At 44.9% G+C, this 25,981-nt stretch overlaps 2 protein-coding genes across 5 annotated transcripts; one reads left to right on the plus strand and one right to left on the minus strand.

Moving 5' to 3' along the window:
- The first annotated feature begins 743 nt into the window (after window positions 1-743).
- On the plus strand, window positions 744-3,800 carry LOC306716014 (opioid growth factor receptor-like). The gene is made up of 8 exons (XM_079186536.1): window positions 744-1,247; window positions 1,555-1,617; window positions 1,703-1,738; window positions 1,843-1,897; window positions 2,292-2,370; window positions 2,448-2,514; window positions 2,599-2,747; window positions 2,842-3,800. The coding sequence occupies exons 1-8, from the start codon at window positions 762-764 to the stop codon at window positions 3,221-3,223; spliced, it is 1,317 nt and encodes a 438-aa protein (XP_079042662.1). The 5' UTR covers window positions 744-761; the 3' UTR covers window positions 3,224-3,800.
- Window positions 3,801-4,854: 1,054 nt separating this feature from the next.
- On the minus strand, window positions 4,855-25,669 carry dido1 (death inducer-obliterator 1). 4 transcript variants are annotated; one of them, XM_079156614.1, is made up of 17 exons: window positions 25,571-25,669; window positions 24,032-24,126; window positions 22,909-23,038; window positions 21,579-22,638; window positions 20,308-20,701; window positions 18,952-19,389; window positions 16,982-17,249; window positions 13,863-14,451; window positions 13,590-13,749; window positions 13,318-13,434; window positions 13,071-13,175; window positions 12,516-12,678; window positions 11,913-12,423; window positions 11,518-11,665; window positions 11,333-11,422; window positions 11,034-11,229; window positions 4,855-9,756 (listed from the first exon to the last, which is right to left on the minus strand). In XM_079156614.1, the coding sequence occupies exons 3-17, from the start codon at window positions 22,988-22,990 to the stop codon at window positions 5,444-5,446; spliced, it is 8,634 nt and encodes a 2,877-aa protein (XP_079012740.1). In that variant the 5' UTR covers window positions 22,991-23,038; window positions 24,032-24,126; window positions 25,571-25,669; the 3' UTR covers window positions 4,855-5,443. The 4 variants fall into 4 exon arrangements, with proteins under 4 accessions (XP_079012740.1, XP_079012738.1, XP_079012739.1 ...); XM_079156612.1 differs by having other exon boundaries at window positions 13,023-13,175; XM_079156613.1 differs by having other exon boundaries at window positions 13,023-13,175; window positions 25,575-25,646.
- Window positions 25,670-25,981: the final 312 nt, after the last annotated feature.

Below are 25,981 nucleotides of genomic sequence, written 5' to 3' on the forward strand. Positions count from 1 at the left end.
ACATACATATATATATATACATATATACACATGCATAAATATACATATATATATATGTATATTTTAATAAACAGTCTCTAAGCTCTATTTGTTGATGGCTTGAGCCTCATGTTGTATATCTTATTTTATATATTTAGTATTTTGTGTAGTGTCATTGTGCTGCTTAGTGCTTCCTGCTGTCTTCTCTTGATGTTCAGCCACACAGGTTCAAGTGATTGACAAGTGTTCCGCATTAAGGCTAATCGTTGAACCCTTTGTTCTGCTACTGTTCGCTTGCTACCCGTTAATAAAAAAGATTAGTGCTCAGATTTGAGTGTTGCTTGAGTGCCAGTAGGCCTACTCGTCGCCTCTGTCAGTGAGACCAGCCCTCCCTGATGGCCTCCCTGTGTTAGACGTGTGGAAGTGAAAGTATTTGGACGTCTCTGTTACGTAACGGCTGTTTCAACAGCATTGAAGTAGAATAACGACAGCGTGGCAGCCGTTTGTGTTGGTAAACAACGGGAATACAGCTCCTAACGTCTGTAACGTTTAAAGCAATTCACTTTTCACACAGAATGTTAACCAGCAAAATACCAACAATAAGACATTGATACGTCTCTTAAGTATTTCTGTTTGTTTCACTTCGGCCATTTCTCCCATAAGCCAGCAGCCTGAACCTGCCGCTGGTCGGTGTCAGTCAGCTGCCCACTAAGTTTCTGTTTTACGCAAAGAGAAGTTCAGAGAAACTGAAAGTGAAACTACAGCTCGTCCACCCGGTACAGATGAAGATCGTGTCGCTGCTGTGTAACTTCGTCGAACGGCTCGTCTGGCTCTTCATGGCCATGTTTAACTTCAACCGGCTTTATTCTGCGTATGGGTGGTTTCGGCGCACACTGTGTTTCTTTTGGCGCTACACGAAAAGAATATTCAATCAAATATGCGGATATTTATTGTTACGCATAGGCTGGCGAAAGGACAACGGAAGCCAAGGGGAGCTTGAAGTAAACGCTGAAGACAGACCTACGGAGAGACGTTACTCAGACCAGGACGAGGTGTCTCTGAGCCCTGAGGGTCAACATGAGGCTGCCTGCAGAGAGAGGGCCGCGGACTCCCACCGGGAGCTCACCCGGAAGCGGCCGAGGTTTGAGGAAGACGATTATCGAGTTGAACCCACGGACGAGTTGTACTGTGATTATGACTCGACGTGGGAGTCCGAGGAGCCTCAGAGGGGAAAGGTCACGAGGACCAAACGACCAGCAGCGTACAATGTGAGCGAACCAGAGGCCTGCTGTTCTTTTTATTTTAGGCCTGGTATCACTTTCTGTTTGATGTTTTTCCTTATTGATCTAATTGTGACCGTATATATTTTTATATATAATCTGTTTTACATATAATATAATCCCCTTCTACTCATGTGGGGTATTACTTCACTGTCATTTTAATACTGTTTAAACGCTTTTTTTTTTATTGCAAAGGTGACTTGGCAATATTTACTGCAGTGTTCGTTGTTAGGCCTCCTATAACCATTGAATGTCTTGAGTTTAAACTGACCTTCGATTATTTTCTGTGTACCAGTACCTGTTCATGAGATTTGAAAACGCTGCAAAAGACATGCAGAACTACAGGCATGACTACCCTGTAAGTATCACGCACACACACACACACACACACACACTGCACACTGTCCCTTGTGTAAGTGTTTTTCTTTTATATTTCCCTACAGTCTCAGGCCAGGCAGCAACAATGGAACCAAGTATCTGTAAGTACACAAATGATGATTGTGTGTCTATGTGACTTATTATATGACGTGGTTATTTCTGAGATTTAAAGAATGTAAGTGCAACTCTCTGTTCTGTTGAGTAGGACGAGAAGCCTAATCTGCAGTTCTACCTCGGAAGGAAGTGCTCAGTACCTGACGGTAGGCCGACAGTTACAAGCACATGACTCAAGCAAGCTCTACATTTGTCAAATCAGTGTCCTGCATTATAAATCTGCATCTGAAAAACAAAGTTTTTTTTAATCAAGAATAAGGATTAATTCAAGCTGTGGTGTCTGCATGTCCCCACTCATCACAGGACACGTCTGTGAGCATCTCACGTTGTTACATTTGAATAACTTTTAGGGCCCTGAAGAAGTAAAACAGTTTGGTATTTCACTAGAGAGCAGCAATGATGATGATAGAAAAGTAAGGAAAGAAAAAACATAATGTTGTACAGCAGAAACATATGGTCTGGATTCATCTCAATCTGTAAAACTATTCTAACATCTATCTACTAATGGTTTTCCTTGTGGTACTTTGTATTTGTCATTAGGTGTCTATGTAGACAGCTTCCACGAGGAATGGTATGGACAGTATAACAGACTGGAGTCTGTACACTCCTACATTCAGTGGTAAGTTACTCTATAATCACAGGTGTCATTTAAAATGTGTACTTCCTGTTCATACCAGTCATTTGTCTCTCTCAAAGGCTGTTCCCACTGCAGGAACCAGGGATGAACTATGAGGCCACTACACTGACAAAAGAAGAAATAACGGTAAACTGCTAAAAGCTAGCGAGTTAAAATCTCAAAAATAAATTCTTCACATATTCTGACAAGAAGTTCTCCTTTTTTCTTCAGGAGTTTTGTCAAAGCGACACCGCGAAGACGAACCTGGTGAAGTCGTACAAGCTCATGTTGGACTTCTACGGTATCGAGTTGTGTGATGAAAAGACCGGAGAAGTCAAGAGAGCATCAAACTGGAGAGAAAGATTCAACAACCTGAACAGGTGATTTTTAATCAAACAAATTGTTCACTAGAAGTAACAAAAGCATCTAAGAAATGTCTCTTTTTTTTGCCTTTTTACTGTTTGTCATTGACAGTCGATTGCATAACAACCTGCGCATCACCCGCATCCTGAAGTGCCTGGGAACCCTGGGGTACCGTCACTATCAAGCCCCCCTGGTCCGCTTCTTCCTGGACGAGACGCTCGTCAACGGGCGGCTCCCAGATGTCAAGCTCAGTGTTCTCAACTACTTTGTGTTCGCCGTCCTCGATAAGAGAGAACGCAGGAATCTCGTCAAGTTCGCTTATTTCAACTATGACCGTGAAGAGGAGTTTGTATGGTGCCCCAAGAAGATTCAAATGATATGGTCACAGGGAATGGAAGGCAGAAAAGAGGCTTGTGAGCTCGACCTGAATCGTGTGAGTCAGTACAGTGAAGACGAAAGCCAGGATGAGGAAAATGAAGCTGAGACCACATAATCTGCTAATGTATACTCTTACTATACAGTACGTACGGCATACAGATCGTCACAGATACAGGAAGAGGAAATTATACAAGACATATTGGATGTCAATCAGACCGTTTCACAAATAGACACAAACACGTTTTTTTTCTCCAGTTTGTAGTTTGGATTTGGGACACGCCTTGTGCAGATTAAATATCCAGCCCTGAAGAGAATGTCACAGAGATTCAAAGCTGCAAAGACAGACTAGACGGGGGCAGCGATGATTCATTATTATCCAGCGATGTAGAGGCTGGCCGATGCAAATACTGGCTGATCTTCCTCAGTAGTTCATGCGGTGGTTTATTGTGCAATTATATATGCAAATGATTTTGTTTACTTTAATTCTCACAATTAGGTTTCAGGGCTTCTATTCTTGTTTTATTCAGTTTCATTCGCTTTAATTTCACAAAGAAAAATATGCAATATTCTGACCTGTAAAAAGGTCAATTGTAATAAAAGGGCTTCTGTCAGGGTGTGGATAAGTAGGGCAGATGAAGAATTTGAAGGAATTGCTCACCGGTTCGACTGTGGTTAATAAACTGTAAAAAATTGTCTGATTCTATCGTCTGATGAATTCTGTTTTCATATTCTGTAGGGTCACATCCTGTTGTTTCCCTGATCACTGATCTCTCACCCTTGCATTTATTCCTAAAGAAGTAGCATTATGCATTTTACTATGATTAGATTCACATAACACTGAAATACAGACGATAGCAACAAATAATGCCAAACAGTGGTTGTGTACTGGTAGTACCTGAAAGAGAAGGTAGATTCTACCATCAGTTCTGTGTTTGGGGGACTTGTGTTTCTGCTGAACTGCAGTAAAAGTGACCTGATGATTTAGGAGCAGGGAGAAACTTTTTTTTCATTGAGTTTTGATTCATGTATTAATCCTGATAAAGGATTTGGTTCTAGAACTATTTATGTCTTCTCCACCTTTCAGACGTAAGGTTACTCATCATACGTCTCCTGAGGTTTCATTAGACAGCTCACTCTACGTATGATGATGGGGTTTGTTTTATGACCCCGCCTGCATTTAGATATAAACTCCAATTTAAGTACAACAAGAATGTCAAAAAGCAGTTAATTATATTGGCGGTGCTGCAACAGCCTAGACCAATGTAACTGGATGTCACGTGACGCCTTACAACCCAGAATAGCTCTGAGCTGCGTTACAAGTTGCATTCTTTTTTCTTTTTGTACATACTGCAGCTTTACAAACTATGCAGTATGCATCTAATTAGGACCTACTACCTTGTCATTACACCTTGAACTTGAATCCTCTTGCTCATATATCTGGCTGTGCAAAGGATTGTGGGTCAGAATAGCCAGAAAACCAGGCTGGATTGCACACTGCAAAAAGGCGATTGGATACAGTAGAACATCCTGGTGTTTTTGGCTTAAAGCATTTTACGTACAATGTATCAGGACACCTTTTTCAGGCATACAAAACAGTATAATAGACTTGGTATTGGAACGCAGAACTTGTACTATCCAATCACGATGTGAAAGCTCAGCAATTTCACATTATTTTGTGACCAAAACTTGATTCACATTTTACCATTTTTAAAAATGTTATGACAACAGAAACACGCATTTCATCAACCGTGTTTAATTGGTCGAGCTCAAACAAAATCAGAACATTTCATGAACAACCATAGATGGGATGTATAGTGTGGATATTTGGAGCCTTTAAGTTCAATGCTGCTGGACATATAAACACACATCTGTGTGTAAACAGTGTTTCCTTAACCTTCACATTATCCATCTCAGATATATGGCTTTTATTTTCTCTACTTAGAAAAGTATGATTAAAAACATCAGTATATACACAAATACATTCATATTTACATATTGCAAATGGTGTGTTACTCGGTTACATTATGTTCTTAAAAAAGCCTGCTTGGACAGGAGAACGGTACATAATAGGATTCAGTAGCCTACTTAATACATTTTGTAGATAAGCAACTTAGATGGCCCTCGTTTTTTTTGTCTTTCAAATGTGATAAAACAAAGTTAGAAACCTTTAAGTGACAAAAAGAATACAAACATTGTCAATGTTTTTTCTAGTACGAACACAAATGTGGAACTTTAACGAAATACTGCTCATCTACTTTTACAGTGATACAACTGGATTTCAACTGGTGATAGATTGAAGTGTCTCAAAACCATTATGTCGTGTCCGTAAAACAGACTAGGACATGTTCTTGTCATTTTCTGCAGTTTTCTCTCCCTTCCTGGTTGTATCATTTTTACTGTCTTTTTTCTCCTCTCTCTTTTCTCTGCTTCTGCTCTTGTCCCGACGATCCCTGTCTTTGTCTTTGTCCTTGTCCCTATCTTTCTCCCTCTCCTTGTCTCTTGCCCGGTCTTTCCCACGGTCTCTGTCCCTTTCTCGTTCTCTGCTTCGGGATCTGTCCCGTCTCCTGTCTCGATCCCGTTCCCGTTCGCGATCCCGGTTTTTCCCTCTGTCGCGGTCAGAATCCCTCCTGTCAGAATCCCTGACTCTGTCTCTCTCCCGGTCTCTCCTCTTATCCGTGTCTTGATCCCTATGTCGCTCTCCCTCCGTCTCCCTGTGCCTCTCGCCCTCCCTCGCTCTGCTGCGGTCTCTCTCTCGGCCACGCTCCGGATCGTGATCTCTTTCTCGAGTGCGCTCCGGATCGCGATCTCTTTCTCGAGTGCGCTCCGGATCGCGATCTCTTTCTCGGGTGCGCTCCTGATCGCGGTCTCTTTCTCGGCCACGCACTGGATCGCGGTCTCTCTCCCGGCTACGATCGTTATCTCTTTCTGGAGGACGCTCCGAATCTTGATCTCTTTCTGGAGGACGCTCCGAATCTTGATCTCTTTCTGGAGGACGCTCCGGATCTTGATCTCTTTCTCGAGGACGCTCCGGATCTTGATCTCTTTCTCGAGGACGCTCCGGATCTTGATCTCTTTCTCGAGGACGCTCCGGATCGCGATCTCTCTCTCTGGTTCGCTCCGGATCGGGATGTCTTTCTCTGGTTCGCTCCGGATCGGGATGTCTTTCTCTGGTTCGCTCCGGATCGGGATGTCTTTCTCTGGTTCGCTCCGGATCGGGATCTCTTTCTCTAGTTCGCTCCGGATCGCGATCTCTTTCTCTGGTTCGCTCCGGATCGCGATCCCTTTCTCTGGTTCGCTCCGGATCGCGATCCCTTTCTCTGGTTCGCTCCGGATCGCGATCCCTTTCTCTGGTTCGCTCCGGATCGGGATGTCTTTCTCTGGTTCGCTCCGGATCGGGATCTCTTTCTCTGGTTCGCTCCGGATCGCGATCTCTTTCTCGCATTCGCTCCGGATCACGGTCTTTTTCTCGGCTACGCTCAGGATCGCGGTCTTTTTCTCGGCTACGCTCAGGATCGCGATCTCTTTCTCGGATTCGCTCAGGATCGCGGTCTCTTTCTCGGATTCGCTCCGGATCGCGATCTCTGCCTCGGCTACGCTCCAGATCGCGGTCCCTTTCTCTGGTTCTATCCCACTCTCGCTCTCTGCTCCACCGCTTGCCCTGTTCCCTGTCCCATGATGGCCTCCCGGCGTGGGGGACTTCCCGCTCTCTTTCTCTCCGGCAGTCCTCGGACAGCTCCCTCTGTCTCTCTTCAGAGGGTTGAGAAGGACCAGGAGCAGGTTCTCTGTGCCCTCCTTCAAAGCGACTGAAGTGATCTCCGATGCGTGGGTCTGATTCCTCTCGGGTGGTGCTGCTCCTCCTCCTCATTTCAGGAGAGTGGCGGCGCCAGGGGTCGTCCCGGTGCATATCAGGACTATGGGCTCCCATGCGACTTGGGGGACCTATGGGAGCCTCTGGAGGAGTTGGCAGGAGGGGCCCACTGTGACGAACAGGTCTAGCCTCATCAGAGTGCCTATCTAAGCGGTACCGCTCTGATCCTCCAAAACGCTGTGAAGGGTGGGGTCTATTCTCCGGAGGGAGAGGACCTCGGTGCTCATCAAACGATCCTCGATGTGGTGGTGAGGAGTGTGGTCTGGAGCTCTCGTACTGGTTATGTGGATTGAAGTGCTGTCCGCTCATGTCGCTGCTAGAAGGTGGGCCTCTTCTGTCCTCATACTGATTAGATGGAGGTCCTCGGTATGCTGGAACTGGCAGGGGACCATGATTGTCTTTAAAAATATGGAGAGGGTTTGGATTCTGGTCCACACTTAGCTTGAAAGAGTTAGAATTGTCTCTGTTGTAGTGTTCTGCAGGGCCTCGGGGTTGGTCTACAATCGGGGGTTGAACCCCATGGTCACCGTACTGAGATGGCGGGGGACCCCTGGGCCCTGGGAAGTGGGACGGAGGAGGGAGTCTGTTTTCAAAGTGACTGGGAGGTGGCCCCGTGAAAGGTGGAGGACCTCTGTTTGCAGGAAAATTAAATGGTGGTGGAGGACCAGTGAATCTTTGTGGAGGTAAACTGTTCTGTCCATCAAAAGAAGGAGGTGGTGGAAGGCCTGGAGGGAGGCCTTGCTGTCCAATGTGCTGTGGGGGAATGGAGGGGTTGAACATTTGAGGAGCAGGGCCCCTCTGGGCCATTGGAGAGAATGGTGGTGGTCCTCTGAGTGGCATGATATTCTGGGGAGGTGGTCCAGGAGGAGGCTGCTGCAGTGGTGGTTGGGAGCCTGGCCACTGGTTCTGATAGGGAGGGTATGCAGTCGGAGGCGGACCGTATTGCTGGCTGTTGTCAACCTGCATTGGGAGAGGACCACGTACAAGGGGAGGAACATGCATGGACGGAGGGGGTCCCTGCATAGGAGGGGGGCCTGACATTGGAGGAAGACCTTGCATTGGTGGAGGCATAGACATCGGAGGAGGCCTTATTATCAGGTTTTGTCCCTGCATCAGATGGTGTGGGGGGAAGTTGGATGGTGGGGGAATGTCAGCTGGAGGTCTATACTCGCCGTCATAGCCTGACGCTGACATGTGACGCGGCATGTGATAAGGCTCAAGCGAGTTGGGAGTGTCAACCATTGTTGTGCTCTGAGTGAGTACTGGGATTGTTAAAGGTATTGTGGAGGCGTTTGTTGGCTCATCATAATAACTAGCGGTTGATGCATCTTGACTATTCTCCTCATAATCGGAGTCTTCATTAGCTTTTAAAATACTGGCAGCATTCGGCCAAATACTATACATGTCCATCTCGGTTTCTATCTTGATCGGCTCAGCTTCCTCAGTTTTCACTTCTGCCTCATCCATGTAGTTGACCTCCATATCAGGTTCCACCTCCTCTCCCAATAACGGAATTGCTACATCCGCCTCATCGGACTGCATGAAGGGTAGCGTCTCACTTTTAACTTCCTCATGAGGCAGTGATGTATCCGGGCCTTGTGAAGAGTCTGGGAGTTCAGTTACATTAGACAGCTGAGGTTCCTGAACCACAGCTTGTAAGAAAGGAGTCGAATCCACCAACGGAGCAGGTGTCTCCTCTTGATCCTCAGGTTCGTCAGTCAGTTTCTTGCCGGACACAGCCTGGCGAGGATCCCTGCTCTGTCGGGGATCTCTATTCTGGTTGATCAAGGGAGAAACCGATGAAGACTTCACTAGTTCCTCAACCTTTTTGCCAAGCTGCAGGAGCTGAGTATTGGCCAAAAGAGATTGGGTAGTTTGAGTTAGGAGTGTGTCTGAAAGTGTCAATGAGGAAGCAAGTGTCCCCGTAGAAGACGTTGGCTGTTCTCCCTGTTTCTGGAATGCCTGTTCCCCGATCTGTTTAAGGCTCTCCAAGATTTTTTGTGGATCAGTTATAGATTCAGTTGCAACATGAACTTGACCTGGTACGACCGGTTTGACATCGTCAAAAATTGAGTCATCCTCTGGGTCATATGCCACATCATCACCTTCATTTGTAACCATATCACACTGCTTAGAGATTTCAGGTTTGCTTACAAACTCAACAGGCTTCTTAGGCCCATTGTAGCCTCTACTGGGGTCATACTCCTCTTCTGGATCATACGGTCTGTCATCTTCGTCCTCCTCCACCTGTTTCTCTTTAGAAATCTGTGCAAACTGCTGCACAATAGGGTCTAGCATTGTAGTGCTCTGGACAGAGAGTTCACCACCCTGGTCAGACGGAGAGTTGGACGTTTCTGAGTCATGCTTTTTCTTCCCAAAAAGAGTTTTGAGGATGGTCTGAAGAGGAGTTGCTGCAGAGGAAGCAACAGAGCTGGATGAGGATGGGGAGTCCCTGCCGGTGGTGGTGGATGTGCTTGTAGCTTTGAAAGAGGGAAAAAAGGAAAGGACTGAGGAGGTTGCCACACTGCTGCTTGAGGTCTCAGAGGAGTTAGGTGGAGGTGACCCGGGAGGAGTTGTGCTGAGGGCGATTTCAATACTCTGCCGTGTGCTTCTTTCTGTTCTGACTGAAGGAAATGGCTTTGGAAGGCCAGTGTCATCGGCTTCTTTGGTTTGAGTCTTGGACCGTTTATCCTCACTTTCCAATGGAGCACCGGAACGCTTTCTGTCCTTCTGGCAGATCAGCAGCCCCAAGAGGAGGTTGGGACGAGCTGGTTCAAGCCCTGCAAAATGGACAAACCAAACAAGAATCTTTTAAATCATTTGCAGGTGAACTAACATACAATTTCACAAAACATTCTTTCTATTAAACTACTAAAACAAAAGTTTTGATTGAGTATCTCTGACTTGCGCAGTGAAGACACAAAAACAGGTGAAATGAGAGCCTCTACATCCCCCCCCCCCCCAATACATATGCAAATAATTGGCAGCACAAACCAAAGTTCTCTCAAGTATATCCATTTATATGACAAATGGCAATGGTAGAAATGTGCAGTACTGCAGTTTAGTTAGTAGTCATAAAACTTAAAAAATATGCTGACATTAGTAAATGAGCGCCAGCTGCAAATAAACATTTGTTATTAGGCTTGTGTTTGTGTTTGAAGTGATTATTTTGTAGATTGTCCTGCCAGATGTAACAAAGAGTTAAAATGAACAAATAAAATCACTAGATCGCACCTGGAAATTGCTAAAACATGACTGCAAGAAAGACCGCAACATGTAAACTGTAATTTAATTCTGGTCGTTCTACTGTCAGGTGCAGACATACAAATTTGATATAGTGTCATAACCAGCCTGGTCACAGCAATATCAGACAAAATCAAGGGGTCCGATTTTGTTTTTCTGAAGCTACTCAATTAATAAAAGGAAGAAACCTCTTGCATCTAATATTCTCTTTCTGGGGCACAATATGTCAGATGTACAACCTTTTTACTTACCACAGCTGTAATAGCAATGTGGGTACTGTTCACAGTGTTGCACAATCACTGGTTGCAAAGTTTACATTAAGCACTTATGCTTCATTTATTAGGACATCTTAAGCACCAGTGGTGCAGCATGCTACCATATGAACACCAGTGTGGTATAAAATGATTGACGTTACGCCATTGTAATGTTTTGATTACACAGTTGTTCAATTATGTTTATGAAGGAGCCAAGTCTTAACAAACAACAGGCTGAGACTGGACTCAGATGGCACCAACCTGCGATGCAAACTTCCTTTATTAGAAACGTGTGATACAAAGTCAGATACACAGCAGAGAGCACAGCAGCTGTTGTATGCACAGAAGTGTGTAACTCAACAAGGAATATGAGTGCCCCCTACAGTACAAACCCAGGAATCAACAAGCTCTCATTTCAACCTGAGTCCATCAACAGAACCTACACTAAATATACTCACCGGAGGTACGAAGACGAAAAAAAAACAACACCATTTAAATAAATAAAATTACACTCATGTCACCAAAAAAGGGTATATTTGTGTTTCCTTGTAAACGCTTACCTGGCCCATCAAACGGTAAGAGTTTGGAGGGTAATGGGTCCTTTGAGCTCAGTGGGATGAGATAGAGGTCTTTGATACGACGGTTGTTGTTCGCCACCACACCGAACCGTTTCCTGCTGCTAAAGTAAGAGAACAGAGAGACGTAGGCCACCTCCTCTTCCTCTGTGGCTGGGTGGAAACGGATCAGACACAGCTCCTGCAAACACAAAGAGAGCAAAAACCAGTATGTGAGCGAGTGATGCGAAGGCCTTTAAAGAAAGCACTTTTACACAAATTATTTTTTCTTCCCCCGAACAAACCTTGGAGAGCGAGGTTTTGAGTTTCCCGACGTAATCCCACACTGTGCTTGGAGAGATCCGTCCTCCAACATGAATGGTGTCTGGCAAATCCTGCACAACATTGACAACACTAAGTATGACACTCTTTGCTTTTATGTATGCGTAAAGTTTATTAATTAAAGATTGAAATTAAGTAAATTGCTAACCTCCTTCAGGTGCTCAAAGGCACCAGACACCAGATACGCCTTGGTCACAAACTTGGCCACAGACTGCATGTTGATTAATCCTTTCCAAATCTTCTCTTGACCGTGGAGGAAGATTGCTGTCTCCCCAGCAGGAGGCGGCTCAGATGTACTGTGAAAACCAAAAACAGTCTTCGTTTTAGAGAAAGCCCAAAGTCCAAGTCTCAGGCCTGTATTATTGTACACAGGGTTTATCAGAAAGATTAGAACAATGAGCTGTAGAGCTGCCCTATCATACTCTACTGTAGCACCACCCATCCACGGATATTTATGCAATTCTAGCATTCAATGTAAAAACGTATATCGCTGACAAATATTATTTTAATGTAAATTTATAAAAGCGTGATGAGAGTGAGCACCTTGTTTTTGCCGTTTTGGACGCAGCTACTAAAGGCGGTGGAGCTGGGGGCATCGGCAGCGGTGCCTTGGGTGCAACTTCCACCAGGGCGCTGACGGGAGCTGGGAGGGGTTCTGCCGAGTTGTTGATGGGCTTTTCCTGAGCAGGGTAGGTGACGGTCACAGCGGAGCTGTGCCTCGCCATGCGCGGGTCTCTGCGGGTGATGCTGACAGAGGACATGGTGGGGTTGATGGGTGCGGGGGCCTGTGCCGGAGGTGCCAGCATATTGAGGTCCAGCTGCTGCAGCTGCTGCTGCGATTCTGGGATGGTTGGCTCCATGTTAGTCGGGTAGGACGGAGGGATTGGGTAGGCTAAGGGGTCTTGGTGCTGGTGAGCTGTGGGGACCTGAGCATGGCCTGCAGGAGAGACATCCGCCGACCTCGACAAATGCTGCTCTTGTCTGGCAGGCCGAGTTTCAGGCTTCTTGGTCAGTCTGGCTTTCTTAGCCGCAGGCTCATCTTCTGTCTTCTGACCTAGAAGGCGAGATTAAAAGAGTTCTCTTTATGTCTGTAAAACCGGGTGAATTTTAACCTGACACTTCTCTTGTCTTGCGTGTCTCGTATACCTGTGCATATTTTACAGTTGAGGTCAAACAGGTGAGTCCTGTGTTGAGAAGTGGTGTCTTTGAGCATGGTACCGAAGATGTCTAGCATGCCGCTGCCACTGTTCCCCTCCGCGGCAGACGGCTGAGCCGAAGCTGAAGGAGTGGCGCAAGTCTCATCTTGGTCCTGTGGAAAACAGAAAAGACCTCCGTCAACACTGAGGTGAACTGGAACTGGATGGTCATTCCCATAACACACAGAATTCTGGATTACTACTATGTACAACTCTGTATTTTGTAGTAGATGCGAGCAGTTTTAATGCCTAACAATGAAGAGAGAAAGACAAAGCTTCGGTAAGAAAGTAACAGCTTTTGGAAAAACAGGATAGTCGGCAAGATGACTAACCTGCGATATCTTGGCTACAGTCTTTACGTTGTCAGACATGTGTAACAGTTTGTTCCTAAGCACCTCATGCAAAGATGAAAAGGAAAAGTGTGAAAGCTAGAGAAAGAAAGCATGCCACCACTTACTGCAGCAGAAGCCATGCGAGAGGCAGCAGTGGTGGCAGAGATACATACATCCGTATCGGACGTTGGCGGAGCATCCTCCATATCCATGCTATGTGAGCCCGCATCATGCCTGTTGCCCAGTTTGGAATGGGCCCTGGCACTGGGAGACTGGGCCTGCAGGGGACAACCGTATATGATGTAGCAATTGTATTCATCCTGGAGAACATTTAATCCCCAAAACTCTCAACAGGGCTCTATTTAAAGCTGAAGTTGACCCTGTGCTCGGTGTTTCAGCTAAAGGGGAAGTAACATTTACCTCTGCAGCGTCGGGCTTCTTCCACTCTGATATCTCTTTGGAAAGCAACTCTTCCGCACTTAGTCTCACCAGTCTGAAGGGACTAACGTCACCGCCCACCACCCTGTAGAACAAGCCCTGAGGAAAACACCACACACGGTGAGTTCAACAGCTCGACATGAGGGACATCAACCTAAAAGCTTGTCAGGCTGTAGGCATTCCCCCTTTACATACAGACATCTGCAAACACTTGACTGAAAAATATGAGTGCGTGCATGTTTATGTTGACTCACTTTGTTTTTCGGATCTTTCAGGTTGAACATGAGGGACCTGTATTTGTTCTTGTACCGGCTGTCGGTGTTCAGACAGAGGTTGAACATTTCCTTCTCAATGGCGACCGACAGCCTCGCCACCTCAGTCTCGGTCTTTTTCAGATCATCACTGTCGCTCACCCTGGTGGTAAGAAACACAAATATGTGTGTGTGCGGTTTAAAAAAAGGTGCCAAAGATTTACAGAGAGTATTTTAGAAGCAAGTATCCTGGACTAGGTTTCGTGGGACTCTTACCTCTTATAGATGATGTCCGTCAGCGAGCGGCGGATGTTCGTCCTCATCTGGTTGTTGGGGGGTGGCGGCATCGGGGACGCGGGGGGCGCTGAAGCAGCCGAATGTGGAGGTCTGGAGGACAAGGAGTGGCCGGAGGGAGCGGTAGAAACCGGAGCTGGTGGGACTCTGGAGGATGGGGAGGACTTGGTGGAGGATGGGGAGGACTTGGTAGGGGATGGGGATGGAACCTCCTTTTGTTGTGGAGCCTTCTTAGGAATGGTAAAGTTGGACTTGGTGACTCTGAGAGCTCCCGTGACGTGGATCGGACCAGGAGGGTAGCGAGACGGAGTATGGACCAGCGTCTGGCCTTGTTTCTTGGACTTCGCTGCAGTTTTACTCAGGGGTGTGGCGGGTTTTTTGGACACCTTTGAGCTGGTGGTCTGAGGGGAAGGCTTCTTGCCCTTCGGGGGAACCTTGGCTGCTTTAGCAGTCGGGGACTTCTTGTTTCCTTTGACCGGTGCTGCGGATGCTAGTGGAGGATTCTCAGGAGCCGGGGCTGGATCCTTCTCTTTCTGCTCCTTCTCACTCTGCTGCTCTTCTTTAGGGGGGGCTGGAAACACAGAACACAGATCACACATTAAAAAAAATATGCCATCATTTACAACACGACATGTAGAGTGATAGTATTTTAACAAAGATTATGATGAATTTGGGTCTATAACTCAGAGACTGCATTGTTTCGAGATGACCCCAACTTCATAATTGATAAAAAAATGAATTTCACACATCAGTAATCGGCAATACACATTCTGAAATAAACAAAGTTGACAACCGGGCAGTTAAAAGGCCCTTGTTTATTTGCAACAGTGGCTGGCAGATAGATTGTGCCGTTTATGCAGGCCCATTTGAGAAAGAAATGTATTCTTCCCACTTGTAATTTAATGGCAACAGTATTTATCGCTCAGCTTACCGAACCCTACTTCTCAGTGCAGAGATCCCAACAGGAGGGAGGGAGAACTGATGAGTCTTGTGAAAACGGACCAGCTAGATATTCATAACTCCCTCCTTCTCACACTGATAATTTAAACAATTCTATCATGAGTTTAACTACAAACCCTCACCATGGCTGATGAGGCGACGAGCTCCGACTACATCCAAATCTTATCAACGGTTCTTTCATTTCAGTAAATTGAGCAGGTACAAATGAATAATACATTTCCTCAAAACACATAAAAGAAAAGTATATCAACCAAGTTGCACCAACACCTGTATGACATCACACACTTATCAAAATATTTCTTGCTAATTCATCGTCTATTGTGTCCAAGTTGCATGTTAAAGCTGCCTTAGAACAAGCACCAACCCCTCGAACACAAACTATACACCCACACCAATGCATAAACACAACTATGTTGTGCAGAGCGACAGTAGCCTACTGTGACCCAAAGCAACCAAAGTCAAACCATCTTCTGAAGACAGTCACAACAACCAGAACAGATCAATGAGCCATAATTTCCTCCGGTTGATCACACAACAATCACTGGTCTCCTGACATGAGAGGCATTTAGATTAACACTTGCTATCTTATCAATTAAGATCCTTAGAATGCCTTCAGTGACCTCTTATAAAAAAGGAGAGGTGAAACCAACATGTTCACATTTCATTGCAACAAACGTTCCTCTCAATATACATCAGATCTCATCGGGTGCAAGATGTGTGTGTGAAAAACTGGAGCATGGGTCTTCTGAATGTGTGTGCTCGGCCCAGGTCTCCGACTTCCCTTCTGAACTTCACTGCAGTATCCCCGGGCGGTCTGGTCCCTGTGGCAGAGCTCCATTCTTTTTTTGTCGGCTGTTCGCCATCTGGGGGGCTCTTGAGCGTCAAGTCTCCGAAGTGTGTGTAGATTTATCAGTTGTACGTGTTTTGTTTGAGCCGAACCAGTCAGGACATCCTACAGCAAGCCAACACTGCTCACATAATCAATCAAGGCATCCTAAAATCTGTTATATCACCTTTTATTTCAAAGCCAGTTTCCCACGAGTAGTATCATATTCAATATGAATCAAAAACTTTGAAGTCAGCCTGTTACCCACAAAATTATGTGTGGGGGGGAAAAAAATACAAAGTTGTGCTCAAGAGCAGCTCAATATGAACTGGTAACTTCATTAGTCCACAGTAAAATGGGCAGATTCTGGGACACCTACCTGCTGGAGTAATGGAGGGGAGCACCTTTTCTAATGGGTCAACAGCTGAGGTGATGAACCCAGTTAGTGGAGAGACTTGTGTGGGTAACAAGAAAATCACACTCAAAAACACATCGGTCCACCCATCACATCTAGACGTCTCATGGTCGAGCACGAGAGGTCAGCGTTTGAGATTTTGGCCCTTCTTTTATCTCTACCATGTGATCCTGCATACGTCTCCATCTGCAGTGCTGCATTCTAACTGTGAGGTATTCAAAAGAGGCACTCCAGCGATGCGAGCGTTGCACTTACAAAAAGTTGTGGGACTCAGGAGTCCTATTAAAAAAAGGAATGGTCAGATTTGATGCAGCAGAGGCCTAGATATCCTTACTTTTAGTCCATTGTGTGGGACAATATCCCAAAACGGTAAATAAAGCTGGATACTACATTTCCCATAATTCTTAAGCATCATGCATTAGATGCTCCCTGCCTGATAAATGCTCCTGCCTTTAGTTTAAAACACAGGCGTTCTGTTGAAAGCTGAGCTAACTGGTGACATCGCAGCCGTAGAAGACGTTATGCGATGGTGTTCCCATGCTTAGTACCTGATAAAGCTATTAAAAGGATCTTGATGAGTGCGACCTGTAGAGTGCTCCTGTCAAAAATAAATGTTCCGAATTATTAAATACTTACCCAAAGCCACAAATAGCACTTACCTTTTTGTTCTCAGCTGCCAACATTTCATTGAGTGACAAAACCTTTACATTATCAAAACCACAACACTTTGCAAAATACCCTTTTTTCTTTTTTGATCTATCAAACAGCGGAGGTCATCTCCGGAGCACTATATGTACGGATCACTGCTAAGTTACGTTAGCGCCACATGAACCGCATTTATAATGGCAAAATAACAATGTGGTTTCAACAACAGCCCCAGACATTCAAAGAGATACATACACTTTTTGTTTAACACTGTTGGTGATATGGGTGTAGTCTTTTCTGGTGTTACTGCAATGTAATTATGGTCGCTGGACCAGGATGCAGTGGCCGGCGGGGGCGGGTGTTCCTCAGCATGCTCATCTTCGCCGTCCTCGTCGTCGTCAACATCATCCTCATCATCCTCCTCATCCTCATCCTCATCATCTGGATCAGCACTGTGGTCTTCCTCGCTCTCCGACTCCTCCTGGGCTTTCTTCTGCAGCCTCCTCCCACCACCGACGCTCCTCTGGATGGACAGGAAGAAACACATTCAGGCCTTTTAGTAGAAGCACTCAGCGAGCAACGTCTGACAACATTACAGGCAAAATACAGAAATACAAGAATTCCTCAATGAAGGAGAATATGTCCGTGCTAAACAAACACCAATTAACTCTTACGGTCTTTGCTTTACCCGCTCTCAGTTTTTGTCCGCTCTAACCACTGATCACACATAGTAGAATTCAAAGTATGCAGCATGTTTCTATGAATGGCGTACACCGTTTACTACATTTTTCTAGGCAGGTCCATTTTAATGGCCGACAACATGGACTTTAAGGACCTGTACAACAAAGCAAGCTCAACAAGGCAAATAGCAGTTCATCAAGTTGACACCGTATGACGATCGTTTCCCTGAATGTACACGTGACCTGAAATACTTAAAGATCGCAATGCATGCAGGGTAAGATATGCTCGTTTAGAGTACTTCATTGTTTACTCGCTTGAAGGTTTAATCCCAGAAGTCCTTTTGGGTTTTCAAAGTAATGAAACCACACGGTTATAAATCCAGCTCTGACTGCACAGGGGACGGTTGACTCCTGTGGGGATTTGATGTGGTAGCTCAGGCAACATTAGGCTAATAAAAGAGCACAAAATTAAGCTATATAAAACAGTAATAACAGTAAAAGCAAGAATACTTATTATGGTTACTATAAAGGCGGTACTATACAGTTGATATTTCCCCTCTGTACTGTCACTATTAACTAGAATATAAATATGAATTATACGGGACATAAGAAATGCAGACTAGGCATTAGCAGCAATATTCATTTAGATATTTGTTTCGTTTAAAAAAAATAAATAAAAAAAAAACAGGCTCATCACCCGTCATCACTTATACAACCCATGACACGGCATCTAGAAAACAGATTTTCACTTCATAAAGTCACCACGGATTCTCCGTGACTGTGGAACATCAATAGCTCTAATGGCCTACAACATTTCATCTCATCACTTAGTAAATTAACTTGTAAAGCAAAACATTTTTTTCATTGAGTTATGGCCGTCTTAACACATTTCTCGACGCCTTTAATCTGCATTCATGCTTTCACAATCCAGTGGAAGTGATCGCTCCCATGAGCCTTTGCTCTGATCCATTGAACTTGACCTGCTTCACTTCCAGACACCAATACATGCAGCTTACCATTGTGATCCCAGCTTCCTATTACCAAAGAGCCGATATTAACACAGAATTTAGGCTGATGACCCACTCTTACATTTTGCCTCTTAACCATCAAGATGACATCAGAAAGCAGCCAGTTACTGTTTGTTACGCAATTTCACTTCCAGGTAGCATTTTAAAGCAACAGTAAATCCTTCTCAACCACTTTAGTCAGGCCAAGACGTAGACTCTTGTAACATGATCAGAATCCAGAGCAAGGAGACAAATCCCACAGTGGGATTAACACCTTTTTAAAATTCAGAATATGACTAATAACTGTTTAACGGAGTGTTAATAATGAGGTAATGATTGATGTGCACTCATTAATGTTGGTTGAAACCAGCCACCATTACAACAAAACATTCTAACAAAAAGCCCCTCAAAAGGTGACAAAGACATAAGATCAATAATAATATCTACACCACTATGACACAGATCTCCACTGTTATAACTCTGCAACCCTGCACAGCCACGACAGGCGAAAGGCAGCATTTCAAGTGGTCAAAGTTACCTTTGGTGCGGACTTGGTTTTCTGAGCCTTGTCCTTCTGCTTGGGCTCTTTGACGTCGGTGATGGACTTCATGGCCGCCGCAGCGTGTCTCAGGATGCAGCCGCTGCCGCAGTAAACTGAGTCCGGTTGGGCGTTGTTCTCGCAGCCGGGGCCGATACATTTAGGGAGGGAGGAGTCCTCGTTGGCCTTCAGCGCCTCCGCCGTCGGTGTGGTTGTTTTCGCCTCCGGTGTCGGTGTGGTCGTTTTCGCCTCCGCCGTCGGCGTGGTCGTTTTCACCTCCGCCGTCGGCGTGGTCGTTTTCGCCTCCGGTGTGGTTTTCACCTCCACGTTCGACGCCACTTTCTCCTCCGTGTCCGGCGGTGCTTTCGGCTCCGCTGTGGTCGCCGCCTTCTTTTCCACGGTCGGTGCCGCTTTTGGTTGGGCTGGCTGCTGTAGGGCCTGCTCCAAGTCAGCACACAACAAAATTAACAGCTGATGACGAGCAATGTCATTTTTGCATAGCTTTTTAACAATACCAGCTTATTGAATTTACCACTCATTCTACTGATAACAGTGATATTAAAAAGGGTGTTAAGTAGTAAGTGTCAAGTTGCGATAGGCTGCCTGATGCCATCGCTAAACCTTTCATTTGTCCACAAAGGGATTTAGAACCTGGAGCTACTTTTTGGGACCTAATCTGCATTCTCTAAACACAGCAAAACTCAAATCACAGTCATAGCTCTGCACAATTAAGTGAAATCGCAATATAGCCTATGCAGAAATGTCCCTGCTTACACATCATATTCAACAGACTTAAGAAAGCATATTTGTTTGGTACAGATCCCACATAGAAATACCATTTATTTGTTTTTCAATAAAAATGGTGATGTATAAATTCTCCTTCCCTCTAATATCGCAATTGTAGTATCAGAATAAATAATCGCAATTGGATATTCTTTCAAAATTATTCAGCCACACAGTAACAGTTTGGAGTCATGAAGTCCTGTACTCCAAGTCAGAGATTTGGCACTTGACATGCCACTGACCATATGAATAGAACTTCATATGAATAGAACTTCAATAGAACTTCCTTTGTAGCCACAAGTTATGAATTCAATGAATAATGTATATAGGCTGTAGTGATACTATACATCCTAGTTTTTGACTGTACTTTGTATCCGATTGTACCGTGTTAACTATGTGTTTTCCGTCATGTATTATGTTTTGTCCTTTACTTTGGACCACAGGAAGATAAGCTGTTAATAAACAGTACACATGCACTGACAAAACAATAAGCAGAGCAAATAAGTCAACGATTTAATAGCTTGACTCGTAACACAGTTCAAAGCCTTTAAGTTGAGATCAGTTGTAACCTACCGGCTGAAAGATCTTTATCTTCTTCTTCCCGGTTGGATTGGTAGCTTTCTCTATCCGGCCTTTGATGCCCATGTCCTCTGTTGCCTTCTCTTCAGCTCCAGTAGTGGAGGGGGCCGCCACAGCCTGAGCAGCCGACAGACCGAAGTCTGCCCCGCTGGGGTTAGTTCTCTCGGCAGAAAAGGCGAGAGCGGAGATCGTTGCTTTGGTCTTCCCGATGTCTGTACTTGCAGAGAGCATGGTTGTGGCGGGTCTCACCACCTGGTTCTTCTTGGCGGTGCAATTAGGGCAGATGTAGTCTTCGCCATTTCTCTCCATGAGGCGCCCGCGAGCCTCCGTGATGCCGACGCAGTCTCCGTGGAACCACTCCTCGCACCGGTCACAGCAGATCATGAACCTGGTGAGCACAGAACATTCATAGAACATTCACAGAGCCACATTTCTTCAAAGTCAGGCTGAACAAAAACTCTGTCGTGTAAACAGACTGTGGTTGTAGCCAACAACAAGGAGGGGACATAATAAACTCAAAGATATAGAGTTGAAAGTGCAATGATATGCTCATTAAAAACTCATTTCATTATTAACACTTTAAAAGGTGCAATATAAGAGATTCAGAGCATAAATATAGCAGCTAACAGCTACTTGCTATGTAAAGACAACATGGAGTAACATGTCCTGAGCAGAGAATTAAATCATTTCCATTTGTTGTAATCCAAGCTTCTTCTTGCTTTGTTGACATTGCCCGATCGGCCGCGTGTGCTTTTAGTGCATGCGAGCGTGCCCCACTGGCTAGCTAATGGCCACCGCTCTGCACTTCGCTCATACGGCGGTGACAGGTGATAATGCCGTCTGTCGTCGCATGCACGTTGCACCCGCCCTCGGGGTAAACACCGTTAGCTCTGCCGGCAAAGTGCCTTAGCTTGCACTGTTAGCACCGGTAGCTGTGAGCCGCTGGCTCAGCCCTAGTCATGTTGAGCTCCAAATCTCATGTATAGCACCGTTAAAAAGGACCAGTGTGTGTTAGATTTAGGGGGATCTGGAGGCAGAAATGGAATACATGTTCATTAATGTGTTTTAATTTGCGTATAATCAACTGAAACTAAGAATTGTGGTGTTTTCTTCCGCTTAGAACGAGCCCTTCACGTTGGGAGCAAAATACCCTCTATAACCTCCACGCTAGATGCCACTAAATCCTACGCACTGGTCCTTTAAAATAGACACTGCAGTCACTGTGATCACATTAACACAAACAACGGTTCAAAACGATACGATACCTTTTGTTGTGTTTCTGGCGACAGATGCAGTAAAGGGCATTGGGGTCGTAACCTCCCTCGTCTGAATCAATGGATGATGACGACGATGAGGAAGAAGAAGATGTTGAGGAGTCATTTTCATCGTCATTGTCCTCTTGTGTCATTCCAGCAGCTTGGGTAGCTTTGGGTTTGGCAGGAGCGGCGACAGAAGCAGCAGCAGCAGCAGGACCTTTAACAGGAGCAGTGCTCTTATTGGCCACCCTCTTTTTATTGACGTACGTTCTTATTGGTCCACGTTTGACCAACACTGCCGCAGACTTGTCTGTGCTCTCCTCGTCAGTCTCATCGTCGGTCTCCTCCTCCGTCTCCACTTTGTCATTTTCATCTGCATGTTCGTTCTTCTCCACGTCCTCTTTCCTCTCAGAGTCCTGCTCTGGCTGAGACGGTACTGCGTTCGTGCTTCCTAAATCTTCTGGACCGGGATCGTCTTTTTTCTCCTCGTCTTTATCCATTAATTGGTCTTTCTTAGCATCGTCTATGCTGTCCTCCTCATTCTCGGAGCTCCCCTCGTTTTTGACCGTCACACCACCACCTCCTCCTCCTCCCCGGGTTGGTCGGCCGCCTCGACTTTTCCTTTGGACTTGCTTCCTAGCGCCACTTCTCGTCCTCCTCTCTGGGGACTCCACCTTGTCGTCTAGTGCCTTGGTGTCGGCGTTGCCATCGAAGCTGGCCTCTGAGGCGGTCTCTGCGTCAGTTGGTGTTTGGGAAGGAGGATCTCCGCTCTCCAGACTAGGAGGGGCGCTCCTTCTTTGCCCTCTTTTGGCAGTCGAGAGGAATTCCTCTAGTTTGTCAGTGCGCTTCGGCTGCCTGCCGCTGCGGCGTACGGGACAGCGGTTATCATGGCTGTCGGTTGCTGCCTCCACGGGCATCTCTCGCTTTGCGACAGTGGACCGTCGGAAAGACCAAGTCTTCTTTACTTCACTGTTGGCTTTGGAGGATTTATTATCTGGCTCCTCTAATGTCTCTTTGGCCACATTCTCGCTTTCTGTTGGAATCTGCTCTGTATCCTCTTCTCCAAACCCTGTGAACAAACAATCAAAAGAAAAGCTGTGGGCAAAACAGATGGCATGCAACATAACAGAGCCAAGCAACTACTAATTGTTTTGTCATCAAGCATACAAACAAATCAAATTCAGAAATGATTGCTTGGCTTGGATAACACCCTTAATTGCCCAACATTTTCACCCAAATTTCAAATCATTTAAAGTTCATAGAACCCAAACTGTGCCCAGTGTGACTACAACGTCCCCGCCCCTTTATTGTGAGGGGAAAAGAAGCTCAGCCAAGGTACCTTGAGAGCAGGTATCCATAGGGTCCTGGCTCTGCTCTGGCTCAGGAGCTAGAGAGAGCTCAGGGCTCGCATTCTCCTCCATAGATGATGGAGTCAATCACTACTTTCAAACAGCAGTTTGAAAGTTCTTCTACAGTTAAAAGAAGAGCACAAAAGACCAGCTATGAATCACTCGTTTCGTTTCATTTCTATAATATTGAAAATATTGAGGGCTGTCAGGTATTTATCAATTAGGCAGTACTGGGATTGCTCCATTTCTTAACATAAATGTAAATATACGTTTTATGCTAAAGTGTATTGGCACCATAGAGCTCTAGTTCAACAGATATTTGTAATTGAGGGCATGCAATGATGTCACCACTACCAGCCTTGTTACGGCTGCTATGAATGTGGTGAAAGGCTGTGATAGTAAAGTGGAACCAATTTCAAGTTCACAAGCATTCACGGGCATTAGCCACATATGCTGAGGCTAGCCCGACAAAAAAGAAATACAGCCACGGTGGTCCTATTCAAATGTGCAAGGACATTGTAGGATATTCAATCTGTGGTCAGGTTTGAAAAAAAAAAACAAGCCGTCTGCAGCCTATGTGTGCATTAAATTCTTTAACCTGTAAATTAGCGTTTTCATAATTATGGCAGTATTTTCCATTCAAGTGTCTGAGGACAGATGATGCGTGTGGCATGTTTGTTACTCTTGCGAACTGACAACAGCAGCTTGTGTTTATAGTCACATCACATGCATACCCTCAATAGTCTAATGCTGCAATTTAAGGTTGTAGAATATGGATTTTTTTTTTTTTTTAGAACATTGCGATATTAGTTTTACTTAAAATCACTGGCGTTCGTTTTTGCCATTTGGATTCTTAAATACATAAAGACCAAAAATTGGGATGAGAACCAGAAGACCATCTTAATAGTGAGGAAAAACAAGTCTAAAACCAAATATATTGTGACCCAACTCAATTTAGAAATTGTTACGGTTGATTGTGATTGGTTAATTAATCGTGTTTGGTCTTATTGAAAATGAGAGTTAAGTTAACTGTACCTCACTTAAGATCGCCCAGGGCTAAACTTGCTATTCTTTCATTTAAGAGCAGATAATGAAAATAGCCGATGTCTTTACCTGTGGTTCAGCAGTGATGAGTAACAGAGTTGTTTTTCAAACAAAACAAAGGCCTTGACCCAGTAATCATCGGTCTTGGTACAAGGTGAACGGATCTGCCAGAGAGTGGAAAACACAAGTTAACACTTCACTTCAGTTAACATGCAGTGAGGTCAAGAACAAGATGTGATGTTCATTGAACTGGGACAGTTATCAATTCCACAACTGCTTAATTTAAGGTTTAACTTTATATGATAAACGTTTTAAAAAAAAACACCAAACAGATGGGAATTTGGACACAAAAATGTTACCGATTGCATAAATCGCAGTGTTTTTTAAAGTAACTGCAAACCGATAAAAGAACCACAATGTGCAACAATTTGTTTGACGCAATTAAGAAACTCCAAAGAATAATCTAAATCTTGTAACAACAGAAAGAATTCATGTACTAATAGTTAAAAGCATGCATGTACAATTCTGAGATTACATCTGCTTTTAAACAAGCCTTGCACACACACTGCACCGTGAACACCAACAAAATCTAACCAAAGAGAGAAAGTGATTTATCAGGATTCTCCCTCTGGTGTCACGACACCGTGCCACGTGAATGGCAGGAGAACTGTTGCCATGAGAGGTGGGAGGGGCGCGGGACAATCATCAGACGTAACCAAGAGGATGGCAGACAAACAGGAGGAAATCCACTTTATAACGTGTACAGATTCAGCGATGTAACATGTTGACACGGTTTGTAAGTGGCGTATTGAGGTACAGTACGGGAGGCTTCACGCGGGGCCTTGGTGCGCATATTATAGCGTTAGTAATACAAAAAAATGTGTAATCACAATCACACACCGTTTTCACAAACGTATCTTGTTACTATGCATGAAACAATCCGGACTATACTGGCGACAACAGACTATTATTACGTTACCTCTTGTCACACGACGCAGAGCCAATCTGCTAAACAACGCTCGACCGTTAGCAAATGTCCCGTTAAACCACAAGCACAAGGGGCCTATGTTGTGTTGCATTATTGGATGGACACAGTCCACGAGTAAAGATAACACGCATTTTAATGTATCGGGACTTCTTTCTCGTCGTTTATGGTGCAATATTGCGATAAACTGAGCGTTACAAAACGTGCACACTCCTAGCCAGCTAACAAGGCTAACGCTGTTAGCCACCACGAGCATGGGCAAGCTAACGGGAAACTCGACCTGTAGCTACAAAACGTTAAGCTAACGTTAACCCGCGACATATAAGCAGATAACGTCCACTACTAAACACGTACAATCAGAGATACTCGTTCTATAGAAAGGGCTATGTCCGACTAACCAAAGCGAATGACCAGAGTCAGAATTAATGGCGTAGTTTGGCTGTAACTTACACAAGTTAACGTTACAAGCTAATGCTAATGTCAGGCGCAGCGTAACGTTACAACATAGCCTCACCCTCCTGGAGTAGGACAACGCCTGCAACAGCAACACAACGGAGACAGTGTTGTATCCACGCAAAAATCAGCAGCAGCACTAAAATATTAGATTTTTGCATTCTACCCACCTACACGCTAGAAATACCGATGATATGCCCTCGCTCTTCGGTCAGTCCTCCATTTTCCATTCCCGCTGGATCTAAGCTAGCGTTAACTGACTGCGGCAGATGGCTGACTGTTTAGAGAACACGCTCAATGTGTCCACAGCGCCCCCACTGGTCAGGAGGGCAACTGAGCAGGCACGGGTAACAATACTGAGTTTGGCTTCTATGCACAGGTTTACCAGATACAAGTTCATAAATACACCGCTTTCTCGCATTTTTAGGTTAATCTTAAGGCATGTTGGATACTTTAAATACACTGATATAAAGATTTACTTTAATTTAATGGAAACAACCTTGAATTGAATGGGAATTTGCCTTACTTTCGATCACTTCAATTCATTATAGCAGACAATATACTACATTTTACAATTTTAA

Source organism: Pholis gunnellus (genome assembly GCF_910591455.1).
Source record: "Pholis gunnellus genome assembly, chromosome: 3".
NCBI lineage: Eukaryota > Metazoa > Chordata > Actinopteri > Perciformes > Pholidae > Pholis > Pholis gunnellus.

Bases quoted from the DNA above. Each gene is read 5' to 3' on its own strand.
- LOC306716014 (XM_079186536.1), top strand. From the start codon at position 762: ATGAAGATCGTGTCGCTGCTGTGTAACTTCGTCGAACGGCTCGTCTGG. The intron at 1,739-1,842 runs GTAAGTACACAA...TCTGTTGAGTAG, and splicing joins AACAATGGAACCAAGTATCT to GACGAGAAGCCTAATCTGCA. The intron at 2,371-2,447 runs GTAAGTTACTCT...TCTCTCTCAAAG, and splicing joins GTACACTCCTACATTCAGTG to GCTGTTCCCACTGCAGGAAC.
- dido1 (XM_079156612.1), bottom strand. From the start codon at position 22,990: ATGGAGGAGAATGCGAGCCCTGAGCTCTCTCTAGCTCCTGAGCCAGAG. The intron at 17,250-18,951 runs GTAACTTTGACC...CTGTCCATCCAG, and splicing joins AAACCAAGTCCGCACCAAAG to AGGAGCGTCGGTGGTGGGAG. The intron at 13,176-13,317 runs GTAAATGTTACT...TGTCCCCTGCAG, and splicing joins AGAAGCCCGACGCTGCAGAG to GCCCAGTCTCCCAGTGCCAG.